A 15,075-nucleotide genomic window follows, 5' to 3' on the forward strand; every position below is an offset into this window, starting at 1 on the left:
TATGGTCAGTGTGCCTTTATACAGTTCCAAGTTTTCATGTGTAAGTCTGCATGTGTCATGATACAAAATTATCAAAACTATTACCGAATAATGAAAACAAATACTAATATTTGAGTACTTAAGTGGAGCAATATACTGAAATACTGAACACTGGTTATGTCACTAACTGTATCCATATTATGAACATTTTTTTGTTAACCTGCCTCCTTCCGTCTTATTTCCACCCCAGAAAATATTTCTATGAAATTGTAATTAATGTAAGTAAAGTATTTCACAGTAACATACTTTTTAAAAGAAATATTTTATTTATTTATTTGACATAGATTACAAGTAAGCAGAGGGGCAGGTGGGGGGCGAGGAAGCAGGTTCCCCACCAAGCAGAGAGCCCGATGCGGAGCTCGATCCCAGGACCCTGGGATCATGACCTGAGCCGAAGGAAGAGGCTTTAACCCACTGAGCCACCCAGGCGCCCCCAGAGTAACATACTTTTTAAAAAAGTGTTTTGAACACTTCAAAGGAGATGGCAAAGGACATTTTAAGGAATCAAATTTGGGGCCTTCTAGTGGAGTAAAAACTCTCCTTTGTTAACATCTTTCATTTTGGTGCTTAATATTTCTATATTTTGGGTTTCAAAGAATCACATCACCAGTGATGTATTTTGATAAGTTAGATACATGGTCACATTGATTTAATCAATTTTTAAGATCATGTTGCACCAGTGAGGGTACCATTTATGACAAAGATGAAAGCTTTTATATAACAAAATATATAAAGTGTTAGAAATTCAAGAAAAAATGGGGCAAAACATTAGTGGGAGTCTTAATACACTGTTCTCAGTCACTTACAGGCAAATCCTCTGGGCCACATTTTCTAGTCCTAACTCAGAAGTTAGAAATTAGTAATCTAATAAATCTGAAATATTTTAAAATTAAACACTGAAATAACTTTGAGGTTAAAAAAATAGACACTAGAATTATAGGTTATTTAGGATTTAATTTAATGAGAACACTAGTAAGCTTAAAAACAGGGAATTCAGATGAAAATATGAGCCCAAGATGCTAGACTCAGAATAAAAAGCCAAATGTCCAACACACTAACTTTGCTGCTTCCATCAATTAAGGTCAAGTGATGTCCTTCTCCCAGAGCATTCCTTAGCCACTTATTCCCACAGGCAACCTGTGACCTTATCATTACCAATCACTTCCTCCCCTTCCTAATCACAGTCTCAAACCATTCTGTCCCAGCTTGGTTGGGATTTCTGGTTGAAGCCAGGAAAAGGAAGCCCCTGGGAACTGGAGAGAGGGAGGAGCTTGGGAAAGTGGCCCCAGTGCTGGTTGCAAGCTTCTGAGTTCATATGTGTTCCTATTCAGCATACTGAAGAACTGAACAAAATGATAGACTACTGCCCAGTTTCTGGACTGGCTACTGTGTAGTGCACGAGCACAGGAAAGATCCAAGTAGCTCAGCAAAAGCTTTGCAAACTGAACTGCCATTGGAATGACAGCACACAGAGGACAGGATGGGCCATGTGACCTGAACTTATCCAGAGAAATTCTCAGCTAAAACAAAAATACCAACATTCTCCATAGAAGTTAAGACCCAGAATTGCATAATATTTAAAATGTTCAGAGTACATTTAAAAATTACTTAGCATGTGAAATACCAGAGAAATATTCACATGAAAAGAGACAAAGTATAAGTTTATGTAGATAACGTGAAAAATAAAATATTAGAAAGCAGAACAAGCAAAATTGATAAAACCAAGAACTGGTTCTTTGAAAATACCAATAAAAGTAGACAAGCCTCTAACAACTGTGAATTATAAAAACAAAACAAAAAAGCCCATAAACATAAAGCATCACAAGTGAGAGGTTTCTATGAACCAATACAGAGGTTTTTAAAGTTACACTAAGTACAGCTGTATGCCAATATATTTGAAAATTTAAATGGAATGGATAACTTTCAAGGGAAATACAAACTAGCAAAATTGACTCCCCAGGATGTAAGCTCTGTGCTACTGTGGTAGTCATTCCCAGTCCCTGTGCCGCATGTCTACTAACAGGTCGGGGTGGCTCTTCTCCACGCTCACTGCACTCTGGAATCCAAGCTGATGAATAAGGTTCTAGCTAGGTCACTGCTGGTCACATGATCAAGCCTAGATTATAGAAGGTTAACCCTAACCCTAACCCTATTCCAGGGAAGGACAAGGAATATATGTGAACAATGAAACTCTCTAATGGCTTAAAAGTGAATCTAACCATAACCCTGAAATAAATGGAAAGGATTGTTTAGCATCTACAAAGGGAAGGAAGCTAGATGCAGGAAGGAAGGAAAGAAGATAGGAAAGAAGATAGATGCTCAGCTTTTACGGGTGAGTTCTATCAAAATTTCAGGCAGCAGATTGCTCTGTTATTTAACTATTCTAGATGTTACTTTCATCTATTTCATGATTTCATGAGGCCAGAATAACCATGGTGCCACTGTGGAATTTTTGGAAATACTGTTATGAACCAATCTCAAACAGGAATAGAGACACAGAGATCTATATTACTTACTAATAAAATATTAGTAAATTAAGCCATTTTAAAAATGTACCACGAATAAGTACAGTTTATTCCAAGAATGTAAAGAAATACGGTTAAACAGATTTAGTAAATCAGATTTACTAATACAGTTAATTACAATAATAAGTTAAGGAAAAACACATTTGATTATCTCAATGGGTATAAGAAAGACATTTGAAAAACTCAACATGTTGGGGTGCCTGGGTGGCTCAGTGGGTTAAGTCTCTGCCCTCGGCCCAGGTCATGATCCCAGGGTTCTGGGATTGAGCCCTGCATTGGGGTCTCTGCTCAGCGAGGAGTCTGCTTCCTCCTCTCTCTCTCTCTGCCTGCCTCTCCCCCTACTTGAGATCTCTATCAAATAAATAAATAAAATCTTAAAAAAAAAGAAAAACTCAACATACATTCTTTGTAAAAGGTCTTAGTAAAATATAATGTAGTGAAAAGTCCTATAACCTAATCAAGACAATTCAAGGTTAAAAATGCTAGAAGCATTTAATCCATATTCTAGCCAGTGTGAAAAGAAGAAGTGGTATAAATATTCAAAAGGAAGAGAGAAAATTATCATTATTTGTAGATTACAGTGTCTACCTAGTAAACTTTAGAAGAGATCAATTGAAAGCCTGCAGTAATAAAGTTTAGTCTGCTGTCTAGATACAAGGTGTAAACATACATGTATCCACAGATGTCCTACACACTGGCAATGACCAATTAGAACATGTAATGAGAAAACCCATTCAAATAAAATATAAATATCATTTATAATCTATCAATATTATAAAATATCTAGGAATAAACAGACAATAGCTAAAGCCTTTAAGTGTGCATGGTGAGCAATTGAAATCTAGTCTCGTAGCACATTGCCAGTCTACTATCAATGACTAGAGACGTCATGCTGTACAGTGTGTCCCCACAACCTACGCATTCTGCTTCTGTGTGTTTGTTTATATTCCACATATAAACGAGGTCATGCAGTTGTTTTCTTTCTGTGTCTGGCTTTTTCATCAGATGAATGGGAAAGAAATTGGCACATTTATTCTTAAGTTGTACTGTACTTCATGGGAATATCAAAGAAAATTTTGAAGGGAAAAAGGATAATAAACATACACCGTGGATGGGAAGCCTGAGTGGCTCAGTCGGTGAAGTGGCTGCCTTCAGCTCAGGTTATGATTCCGGGGTCTTGGGATCGAGTCCCACATTGTGCTCCTTGCTCAGTGGGGAGCCCGCTTCTTCTACCTCTGCCTGCTGCTCCCACTGCTTGTGCTCTCTCTCTCTCTGACACATAGATAAATAAAATCTTAAAAAAATATACTGTGTAATTAGCCAGCTACAACAATACAGTAGTAGGACCTTCATAAGCAAACAATTTAATGAACTATAAAACGGGAGGCAAAAACAAACTCATGTATATATGACAATTCAATATTTGAAGAGTAAAATTTCCAACCATTGAAAAAACAATGAAGTATTCTATGGATAGTGTTGAGTAAATAGCCAGTCATTTGGGAAAAATAGTTGTTATCCCTATCTCCACATCCTATCCATAAGTCAGTTCCTAAAGGAACCTTAAAGGGATTATGGCAAATTGTCGGAAAATGGTTTTCTAGTATTTGGGTGCAGAAGGCCTATCTTAAACTGGCACTTTGGACATAAAACCTCAAGAGAGCAGGCTATATATTAAAAAAAAAAGTACATGGTACCAAAGTCAAAAGTAATAAAATGTTTTCCAACAGACATTGAGTTTTCTTTGCACCTTGTCCCCAGCCACCTGGTTTCCCAACTTTGAGACAACTGTTTTGTTTCTTGTAGACAACATGTGAAATGATGATTAAGTAAAATATGATTATTAAATAATGATGTTATCTATTAGATATTAAAGAGTTCTGTAATACCAAACACCATAGAATTAAAAGTCAGAAAAATGTGACAAAAATAATTGTTTTTTAAATTTTTAAAAAAGATTTTGTTTGTTTATTTGACAGAGATGACAAGTAGGCAGAGAGGCAGGCAGAGAGAGAGGGGGAAGCAGGCTCCCTGCCGAGCTGAGAGCCCGATGCGGGGCTCCATTCCAGGACCCTGAGATCATGACCTGAGCTGAAGGCAGAGGCTTAACCCACTGAGCCACCCAGGCGCCCCAATAATTGTTTTTTAAAAAAAATTTATGAAACAAAGCTTGCCTCTCTGCCTACTTGTGATCTCTGTCTGTCAAATAAGTAAAAAATTCTATTAAAAAATTTTTTTTTATTTATTTGAGAGAGAGAGCAGGAGCAAGGGAGAGGAGCAGAGGGGGAAGAAGAGAGGGGGAAGCAGGCTCCCCGCTGAGCAGAGAGCCCGATGTGGGGCTCGATCCCAGGACCCTGAGGTCATGAGCTGAGTCGAGGGCAGAGGCTTAACCCACTGAGCCACCCAGGTGTCCCCAGCATGAAAAAATGTTGTAACATATATGGTGGATAAAAAATTGATTTCCATATGTAAGGAAATCTTACTAATTAATAAGAGAAAAACCAGCACTTTTTTATCAGTACTATATTCAGCTGCAAGCAACAGAAAACCAATCACCAAATACATGCAGATTTAAAATATATATTCTCTCAGATCTGCAGAGTTCAAAGACTGGCAATAATACTCATTATAGGGGCACCTGAGTGACTCAGTTGTTAAGCATCTGCCTTCGGCTTGGGTCATGATCCTAGGGTCCTGGGGTGGAGCCCCGCATCGGGCTCCCCGCTCATTAGGGAGCCTGCTTCCTCCTCTGCCTCTGTGCTTCATCCCCTACTTATGCTCTCTCTCTCAAATAAGTCAATAAAAATCTTAAAGAAATAATACTCATTAGAGATATTATCACACACTGTTCATGGGCATTCAGTAAAACCTCACTAGAGAGCAATCTGATTTTATCAAAGTTTTAAATGGGTATATTCTTTGTTTCATAAATTCTACTTTTATGATTTTGACTTGATATATATACATACACAAAGATATATATACATTGTAGAATCGCTTTGTAGCAGCAGATAATCGTACATAACCTAAAATCCACCAGTGAGAATTAAATAGCTGATTGTATCTGCACGCAGTATCATGCTGTTGTATCAACGTGGAGATTTTCAGCTACAAGCAGAGAAAAATGGCATAAACTAAAAAGTGATTTATTATCTCATGGAATATGGAGTCCTAAGATAGAGATGGGTAATTAAATCTGTAGCTCACTGCCATCATCAAAGATCCAGATTTCTTCTACGTCTGTCATCTTCAGTAGGTCAGCTCTTTTCCTGATTGCATTCAGCAAACATGTACCAGGCACTAACGGACTGTAGCAATACAATAATACGGAAAAATGGACAGTTCCTGCCTTCATAGGTATTTACAAAAAATATACTGGATGTCTGCAAAAGGTAACAGCACAGTATGTGTTATCATTTATGAAAAAGATTCATATAGATGCAAACACATAACAAATCCCAAGCATTTTGTGAATATGTTTACTCTGTGACATTTACCAAGTGTTAAGTACTTTACATGCATTATCTCATCTCATCCTCACAATTCTTTGAGGTGAATATTATTATTGTCCAATTTAATATATGTGTAAAGTGAGACTCAGAAGTTGAATCACATGTATATTAACTGGTAGATTCAGAATTTGAACCCATGTTGGTTTTACTCAAAATCCATACTCTTAACCACTATGTAAATAACATTACATAAAATTAAATAAATAAAAAGTCTAAAAGGAAATAGACCAAACTTTAAACAATCATTTTCTTTAGAAGCTAAAGAAACACCACAAGGGTTGGGTTCCTAAAGAAGTGTAAAACAGGGTTCGTGGGATAGAGTAGACAACCAGAACTTGTAATGAGAGAGGTTTCAGAGGCTGTATAAAATTTAGTCATGCTTCAGGATAGGGCCATGTGTGTGTTTATGGAGTGAAGTAGTAGTCAAGGTCATTGAACTAAAGTAGGACAATAAAACAAGCATTCATTCTAGTATTTATGAGTCATTCAAGCATATATATACGTTGGAGTTTGCAGAAACAATGGTGAACAAGGTGAATAGGATTCTTATGTTTGTGGAACTTACATCGGGAGAAGTAGGCCGAGGCCAGATCATGCAAGGCCTTTGTAGCCATGTTAAGAAAGAAAAGGTTTATTTGGATTTTGTTCTAAATGTGCTGAGAAACCCTTGGTGGGTTGTAAGCAGAATGACTTGATCTGTTTTCTGTTTTGAAAGGACCATTCTGGCTGTTATGTTGAGATTGTATCTTGGGAATAAGAACAGAAAATAAGGTGAGCCCTTAGGAAGATATTGAAGTAGTTCAGGAAAGAGTTGGTAGAAGCCTGGACGAAGGTTCTAGCAATGGAGATAGATATATTTCGAAGATAGAGCTGAGAGTGCCTGATGGTGGATCTGATGTGGGGGGCGGGGAGAAGTGAGGGATTAAGGGTAACTGCTAAGTTTCTGTGTTGAACAAAGGGATGGATGGTGGTGTCACTTATGGCGATGAGAAATATTGGGGTGGAAGGAACACAGTCTGACAGATACTGATTTCATATTGGATATGTTGAGTATAAGGAATTTGTGTATGAGTTTAGTAGGCAAGTAGGCTATATTGTTACAATGCTCAGAATGGGCTGGAGTCCTCTATTTGGGAGTCCTCAATGCAAAGACAGTAACTGGAGTTATGAGCAAAGGTAAGATTGTCTAGGTAGAGGAGAGAATGGAGAGCAAGAAAAGAATTGAAGAAAGAAAAGAGTTGGACCTCCAGCAGAACTGAGAACAACAGTTTCCTAAGGGGTTGGTATACAGATGCTATGCTGAGAAAGGCCACGCATGACTTCCTGCTCCCTTGAATCCCATGAATATATTTTAGTCATAATCTTTCTGAATCCACTGCTACACTGTGATACTACTGTCCACTCCTTCCAGTGAAACTAGACTCCCCAGGTTTTCCATTCTCTCCTTCTAAGTACGTTTCTTTGCCCTTTACCAGACACCTGAAACTTTATTGTTCCCCAGGAAGACTATAGAATTACACTCTGTGTTGAACTGTCAAGAACAACTTCTAGAACTGGGAAGCTGCTTGCTGATTTTGGAGGCTGTTGGTTTCAGAACTTGATGGAGGTGAGGGAGAAATCCAGACAGTTATCTCAAGAAAAGGAATTCCAGTAAAGATACAGTAATGAGCAAGTACAAAGGCCCTGAGGTGTGAATGTGCTTGGTGCATTTGAAGAACATTTCAACATCTCCCCAAAGAGTCAGATTCTGGTTACGTTTAAGGCAGAGCCAGCATAAGCAGATACATGCAACGTGGACTATGAAAAAGAGGAGTCAAGGACAACTCCAAGGTTTTCCAAAAAAGTACACAGGACAAAATTGCCATATACTGAGGGAGGACAGGTTATGGGAAGAACAAATTTGGGGAGGAAAATTAGGAGCTTGGTTTAGAACATGTCAGATTTCTGGTGCCTAACAGACTTTCAAATGGAGATACTGGGCAGGCAGTTGGTTGTAAAGGTCTGGAATCCATGGGACAGAGACAAGCTGGAGGTCTACATTCAGAATTCATTGACTTACATGTGGTATTTACAGCCGTGGGACTGAATAAAGCCACCAAAGAAATTCACTGAAGGAAAGATGATCAGGCCCTGGGGATTTTAGGGACAATTTTAAGGAGAATGGAATGATAGAGTATATTAAGTGCTGTCACATGGGTGGTTTTCCCTTCTACCTTCCCTCCTTCACTCATGACTCTACAAATGATAAAGCTGTGTGAATTCAGCCTTCCTGTGCCCAGGCTTAAGCATCAAACATCTTTCCTATTTTTCCTCTCTCTCCCCTAAATATATACGGTAAACCCGAGGCACTGTTCTAATCTGGGCCCCACCCTCCAAGGGATCTTGACCAAAAAAAGCAGAACATAACCCATACAGTAAATCTAACCCATACAGTAGGGCCAGAAACAGCTAAGGCAATCTAGCCTGGGGAACAGAGCACTTTCCAGGGATGACAATAGTTGCCATCAACTCCCTGGTGTCCTAATTAAGCTCCCTGACTAAAAATTGCAGCCATTCAACTTTAGGCTTGATAGAACCAACTTTTCCAAAAGTGGTAAGGGATTGTCAGGCAGTAGTGAGGGCTTTGTGACTTTCCAATTGATGATTATATCTTTCAAAAATTACATTCTTGTTCTTGCTTTGAGATGCCGGTGAACACTGCTTCTGTGGTGTGTGTCCTACCTAATTGATACCCTCCAGTGGAAATAGCTACAACACACACTTGAAATCTCACAGTCACATAATCAACCATTTTACTAAATACAAGCAAATTCTCATTCACATACAGCTAAAGAAAACATTTTTCCACATTGCATTACAATGCACAACAAAGTGAGGGAAAGTTTACAGTTTTTTCTGGAACAGGAGACAGTCTAATCCAGCATGCAGTGGTGGTCTTTGTTACAAGTTAGTTGGTCTTTTCTTTGACCTATGTAGTAAAATAGCTTCTAAAGCTTTATCCATAGTATTGTATTAACACCTGATTTTTTCACACTTATTCTCTAAAACCCACTTATTGCAGTGACAACAGCACTGAATGCTACTAAAATGATTTTTAAAATTTCTAGAACTTGTTTAAGCAATTAAGCTCAGCCACCTTTGCTGGATCCTGTGCTGAGTATCTTTAAACCTGCCTTAAAAATGCAAGGAATGAGAACAGTATACATATAATGTATTTTAGACAAGAAAACTGTAGAGAAGTTTTGTTTCTATCCTTTTTTTTTTTTTTTTTTTTTGGAACTGACAGATTTTACTGGATAATCTTGCCTTTGGAATCTTCTTACAGTAGTTGATGAAACTGCATTAGTCCCACTGACCCTCTTCTATTTGCTTTCTGAAACCACAATCCGCCCAAGCTGGTCAGGGGAAGTGAACGCAGAGACGATGGTTGGTTCACTTGTAGTTGATGCTGTAGGTTGGTCCAAGGTGGTTTGTTTCCATAATTTTTGTTATTGGGCTGCTTCATTCTGGCTGAAGTAATTCCCAGACATTCAGATTCAGTCATGTTCATACCGAAGTTCGACATTGTGTGTCAAAGCAATTTCCCATTGTCAGGCTTTCCTGTCACAATGGATGTGAGAAACATGACTATTCTGAATTGTTTTCTTACTGTGAAAAGTATGGCTTTTGCCTAGCTCAACTGGCTACAGTCCAAAGAATAATTTAAAGCAGGACCTCTCTTCAAGAAGATCATGGAAGCTTAAGCCAACCGTTTCAGTTTCCTGATGCATTGGATGTCTGTTCACCTGAGAAGTAAGAGCTGACTCTCTAGGGTAGACAAGGACCCAGTGTAGGTATATGGCAAACAGGCGGCTAAGGTCATTGTGAGGTGAGTATTTTATCCCCAGCCCACTCCCCATTGCTGTATTTGGTTCCTTGCAGGAATATGTCCACTGTGTTTCAGTGATAAGAACACTTGGAGCCCACACAGTTTTGATGTGTTTCGAGTGTGCAATGAGTCTCTCATTTAAAGCCCTCTTGTCAGTGAGACCTGAACTGGCTTTACGTTTCGGTCCATCCCCAGGTTCCCTCAGGACTGTAGCTGAGTCGTAAGCAATAAGGAAACATACCCTAACATGTAGAGAACATTTATTTACAGTCATATCTCTTCCAAAGTAAACAAGTTAGTGACAGTTCGTTCATCTGACAGCAGGAACAAGCGAGGAGTCAGGAGACCTTCCCCTTAGCCAAGTGAATCTCCTGCTTCTTGGTTTACTCGTGTAAAATTCGTGTAAAATGGGGAAGAAAACCTCACAGGCCTGTTGGGCTGATCAGTAACTAATTCAAGGGACTGTGAGGTGTGGGTCTCAGTACATGGGTGATTAGCAAACGTTTGCCTCAGGGCTCCTTTCACAGGCCGCCCCTGTACACAGCTGCTCGGCCCCTGGAGAGGCAGGCGGGTGAACTCCAGGCCTGGGACGAGGGGACAGAGGGTATGGCATGGATTACAGTGTTTCTTTCTTCTACGTACACGGTCATCTATTCCATCACACGGGGGTGCGCTTTCTGGAGTGTGGTAACAACAGTATGTATAACGCGGCCTCCCTTCTCAGAGCCACACTGATTTTACTAGAACAACAGGCCTTAAAAGGGTCTTAGTGAATAGGTGCTCTGTGCCCCTCGTTCTACAGACGAGCTGTTTAGAAGCCAATTGGCACCTTCTAGCCAAACCCAGCGCACACACTGGTGTAGGGATTCTCACCGATCACGTTGATCTCACAGTCGTTTTAGTTCTAATGGTTTCCAGTGGGATCCTTTCCCCCCTTTACATATTTCTTTATGTTTGTGACCTATGAATGAGCGGAAACACCAAGAGATAGTTCTCCTGTCTGAGGGTGTATTTTTCTGGAAAAGTTTCCCCAGACCTCAGCCCCTCGACACGCGGTTCGCAAAGGGCACACGGAGCAGCCCCTCAGTCACATCCACCCACCCACGGCCAGTCAGACGCCCCTTGAGGAGGAGGCTCACTTGGTATGTAACATGGAGGTCAAGTCCAGTCGGTCACGCAGGGATTCTCTTCGTTGGGATCGCTTTGCAGTTCAGGTGGGAGAGCACGTTTCGGGACCCAGACAGCTGACTAGCACAGGCATCTCCGCTCTGATTTGACAACCTCTTCTGAAGAGTGAACCACGTTTGGTACAAATCCACTCTTCACCCCCTCCCATCCCTCCTGGATTGTGATATCCCCCCGTTTAACCAGCTCATATATGTCTCTTGTCAGGTCTGTGAAGGCTTTCTCCACGTTAATGGCGTCTCGGGCCGACGTCTCAATGTACTTCATGCCGTATGCAGCAGCCAGTTTCTCTGCCTCGTGGCGAGTCACTTGCCTCTGTGTATCCAGGTCACACTTGTGACCTACCAGGACAAATACGATTTGGTAGGGCTGAACGTGTACTTTGGTCTCTTCTAACCACTCATGCACATTCTGGAAGGACCTGCGGTTGGTAATGTCAAATAAGAGCAGACCACCTACAGAGTTCCTGTAGTAGGCGCGAGTGATGGATCTAAAACACAAGAAAGAAGTAAAGCATAAAGGCCGTGCCCAAACCCCTGTACTTCCGTGAGCTCGCGCAGTGCACTGACACAGTCCTTTAGTAAGAGTGATCTTTTGTTTAAAGAATGGAATGCGAATGCCATTCTGTAATGAATAACCCGTGAATTTTCAACTGGGCAAAACTAAGAGACGGCATCTTCTAGAAAGAAACGCTCATGGCCTTCCAGGCATTTTCTCTCAATTCAGGTAGAACTACAGCTTACTGTCCCACCCTGGCAACACGGGATTCCGAAGTCACAGGTTATTATGAAGTAGTTGAAACAGAATTTAAAAAGATTAGAAATGAATTTATGGTAGTTGACAGAAAATGTTTATGAGTATATATAGCTGTATTGCAATATACTCCATTTTCCCCCAGGTAACACTTTTTTTTTTTGAGGAGAAACATGCTTTGTTTTTTATTTTCTAGGCCATGTGGAAAGGGGAAAAATCAGAATGGTCTGCGGCGGTGTCGAGCAGAGTGACTGTCAGCCCCATTTCCTGACACACTTCAGAGAGGCTGAGTCAGGAGCTACCCCTGGGAAGAACTGCCTAAATAGCAAAAATTTCCCCTTAAACTGATAGAACTTATTTAAAGCAGTGTACTGGGAGTATCTCTAAAACCTAAAGGTTTAGGTTCTAAAACATTTGCTGTACTTAAACAGAAGAACCCTCTGATATTTTAACTTCTTGATGTGAGGAGCGCACATAAGTCACAGTACTTGGCTTAGAACATATTAGAGCTTAGTGGAGGGTTAAATTGTTGAACAATTTGCCTCTACCATCACTTGTTTTAGACTACTGTGCTTCTTGATCTACATCTGTTTTTAGGTTTTCTGTCTCCTTGGATGAAAAAGTTAAACAATGAGGGACTCAACAGCTTAAGGCTTAGGACCAATGGCCCAGTGATAAGAGAATAAACATCGTCCAGGGAATTAGATTCCAAGTTAGATGATAGTAAGAATGAACGTTACCAGTGACTTCAAGTCTCTAAAACCAGGCAAATCAGCCCTGGAGACTGGAAGCATTTCTAATTCTCTTATGTTTAAGGGTTCATGGAGAATGGCAGGTGTAATCAGAAAATTCAATGTGAACAAAGGTTTTGATTTGTGACTAACTTGGTTCAGGAAAACAGTGAACAAGCTGTAGATCCCTATCAAAACTCTTAAAGACATTATTATATTAGTGGTTTTTAAGTATTTAGAAAGGAAAAAAGCCCTTTCCAAACACAATATAAGGCTACCTAAAAATTAAAATTCCCATTCATCAAAAACTTTTCTTGAAGTTCAAAGACAAATGACAAACCAGGAAAATGTTTTACAACATACATGACAGAAAAGGGTAATAATCTATTAAAAAACTCTTTCAAGTCAATATCACCCAATAAATAATAAGCAGTGGATATGAAAAGGCTGATCATAGAGACAGAGATTCCTGTCAACATATAAAAACCCTTTCTTCACTTCTAATACAAGAAATGCAATCACGAATTCAGAGTTGATCCTGTGCAAGGGTATGTGCCACAGTGTTGTTTGCAGAAGTTGGGGTGGGGTGGGTGGGGCCAAGTTTGTAGTAAACTCTTCTTTCTACTCTTCTTCAACTACCTAACCAGTATTTTCTATGCTCAATTAGTGTTCAATAGATAAATGAATAAATAATGACAGACATATTTGAAAATGAATAAAGGCGATTGAGTCCTTTTGACCTAATTCCTGCTGCCATATGTGACATTAGCTCAACTTGATCTCTCCAAGTTTTCTGTGTATGCTGCTCTGTCACTTGTCTTTACACATGCTGTTTCCTGTCCCTGGGCTTTTCCTATCTTGGCTTGGGTAATCCTCTCCAGGCAGCTTTCTGTATGTTCAGACATATAATTACACATGATACATACTACAAGGGAAAACAAAGGGTTGTAGGAGAAAATTATACCTGTTCATTGACTACTCATTATATGCTTAGCGTTGTAGTAGGGTGTGGGCATCTGAATATGAACCAGACAGTCTTTTGTATAATTACTGTTTATGTATTTCCTTCCACTATGCCAGCACAGAAGTTCTAAAAGGGAAGGGCTCTTGTCTGTTTTGTTTACAAGGCATCCTCTTGTGTGTTTCCTCAGGCTGTTTCCCCAGAAACAAGCCCAGTGCCTGGCATGCAGTGGATGATTTCCGAGTGTGTGCTGGTTGCAAGAAGGAATCAATCATCCGTATCTATTTCATATAATTACGATTATCTCTATATCTCTATATCTGTATCTATGTCTATAAGTAGCTATCTGTGTATATCATCTGTCTATGCCTGTCAGTTTTGTAAAGATGACCTGGAAACAGTTTTGAAAGTAATGTAGCATAAGGACTGAGATTGATAAATTCCAGCTAGTTTATTAGCCACCAAGGGGCAGATCGGTGGAATTGTGGTGCAAGCAATACGTATTATTGACTGGCCCTCCCTGCCAGGGTGTTTCTTTCCCGGCACTGAACTCCCGGCTAGCTGAAGGTGGGCTTGAGCAGAAATCCCCAGACCCTTGGGATCGTCCCTACGGGGCCGACACCAGGACCAGGAAGTCCTCTCTCCCCAAGGGTTGTGCAAAGCCGTGTAGACCCTCCCACTGCTCGCGGCCCGGCTGCGCTCCCCACCTGAACCTCTCTTGACCCGCGGTATCCCAGATCTGGAGCTTGATGCGTTTTCCTGGCTCGATCTCCACCAGACGGGAGAAAAAATCCACCCCCACGGTGGGGTCCGAAACCTGGGCAAAGCGGCCCTCGGTGAAGCGGCGGATCAGACAGGACTTGCCCACCGTGGAATCCCCGATGACAATGAGCCGGAACTGGTATAGCCAGATGGCCTCCATGGCCGGGGCTCAGCAGGTCTCCTCGGCCCGGGCCGGCCGTGGGCGGTGAGAGGGGCGCCCAGCCGAGGCCTCGGAGAGCGTGGCTTGGTCCGGATCTAGATCGGCCGCGAGCACATCGCTAGCCTGGGAGCCTGAGGCGAGGTAGGCCCCGGCGCGGGGAGAGCGAAGGAATGGATGCTGCGCTCGCAGAGGTGATGAAATGGCAGCAGCATCAGCACCACGCACTCTGACTCATCACTGACAACCGAGTTACTGTAATACCGCGTGTAGACGCGACTGCCGGGGCTGCCACACTGTCTGTAAAAGGAGCGCACACAGAAACAGCCGCGGGGGTCGGTGGGGAGGGAACCCAGCGCCTTCCTTTCCTTTCTAATTTCTTTACCCACCGCCCCTTCTCAATTAATTTTTTTCTCTATCTCCAACTAGCAAAAGGAAGACCTTTTCATTGAAACTAGCAAAACAATCCAAAAATGTACACAAAAAAGTAGATCCATCCTTATTAAGATATTAACAGCTTGGGATATATTCTTTTACGTGTATTGCCAAGCAAATATACATACACATAAAAATGTATTGCTG

The 15,075-nt window shown here is 40.9% G+C and overlaps 1 protein-coding gene across 1 annotated transcript; it reads right to left on the reverse strand.

Annotated features, from left to right (window-relative positions):
- Positions 1–8,851: 8,851 nt before the first annotated feature.
- RAB39B (RAB39B, member RAS oncogene family) lies at positions 8,852–14,746 on the reverse strand. Its single transcript, XM_032330396.1, has 2 exons — positions 14,282–14,746; positions 8,852–11,619 (listed from the first exon to the last, which is right to left on the reverse strand). The coding sequence occupies exons 1-2, from the start codon at positions 14,494–14,496 to the stop codon at positions 11,193–11,195; spliced, it is 642 nt and encodes a 213-aa protein (XP_032186287.1). The 5' UTR covers positions 14,497–14,746; the 3' UTR covers positions 8,852–11,192.
- Between the last annotated feature and the right edge of the window lie 329 nt (positions 14,747–15,075).

This window comes from Mustela erminea, chromosome X (genome assembly GCF_009829155.1).
Source record: "Mustela erminea isolate mMusErm1 chromosome X, mMusErm1.Pri, whole genome shotgun sequence".
Classification (NCBI taxonomy): domain Eukaryota; kingdom Metazoa; phylum Chordata; class Mammalia; order Carnivora; family Mustelidae; genus Mustela; species Mustela erminea.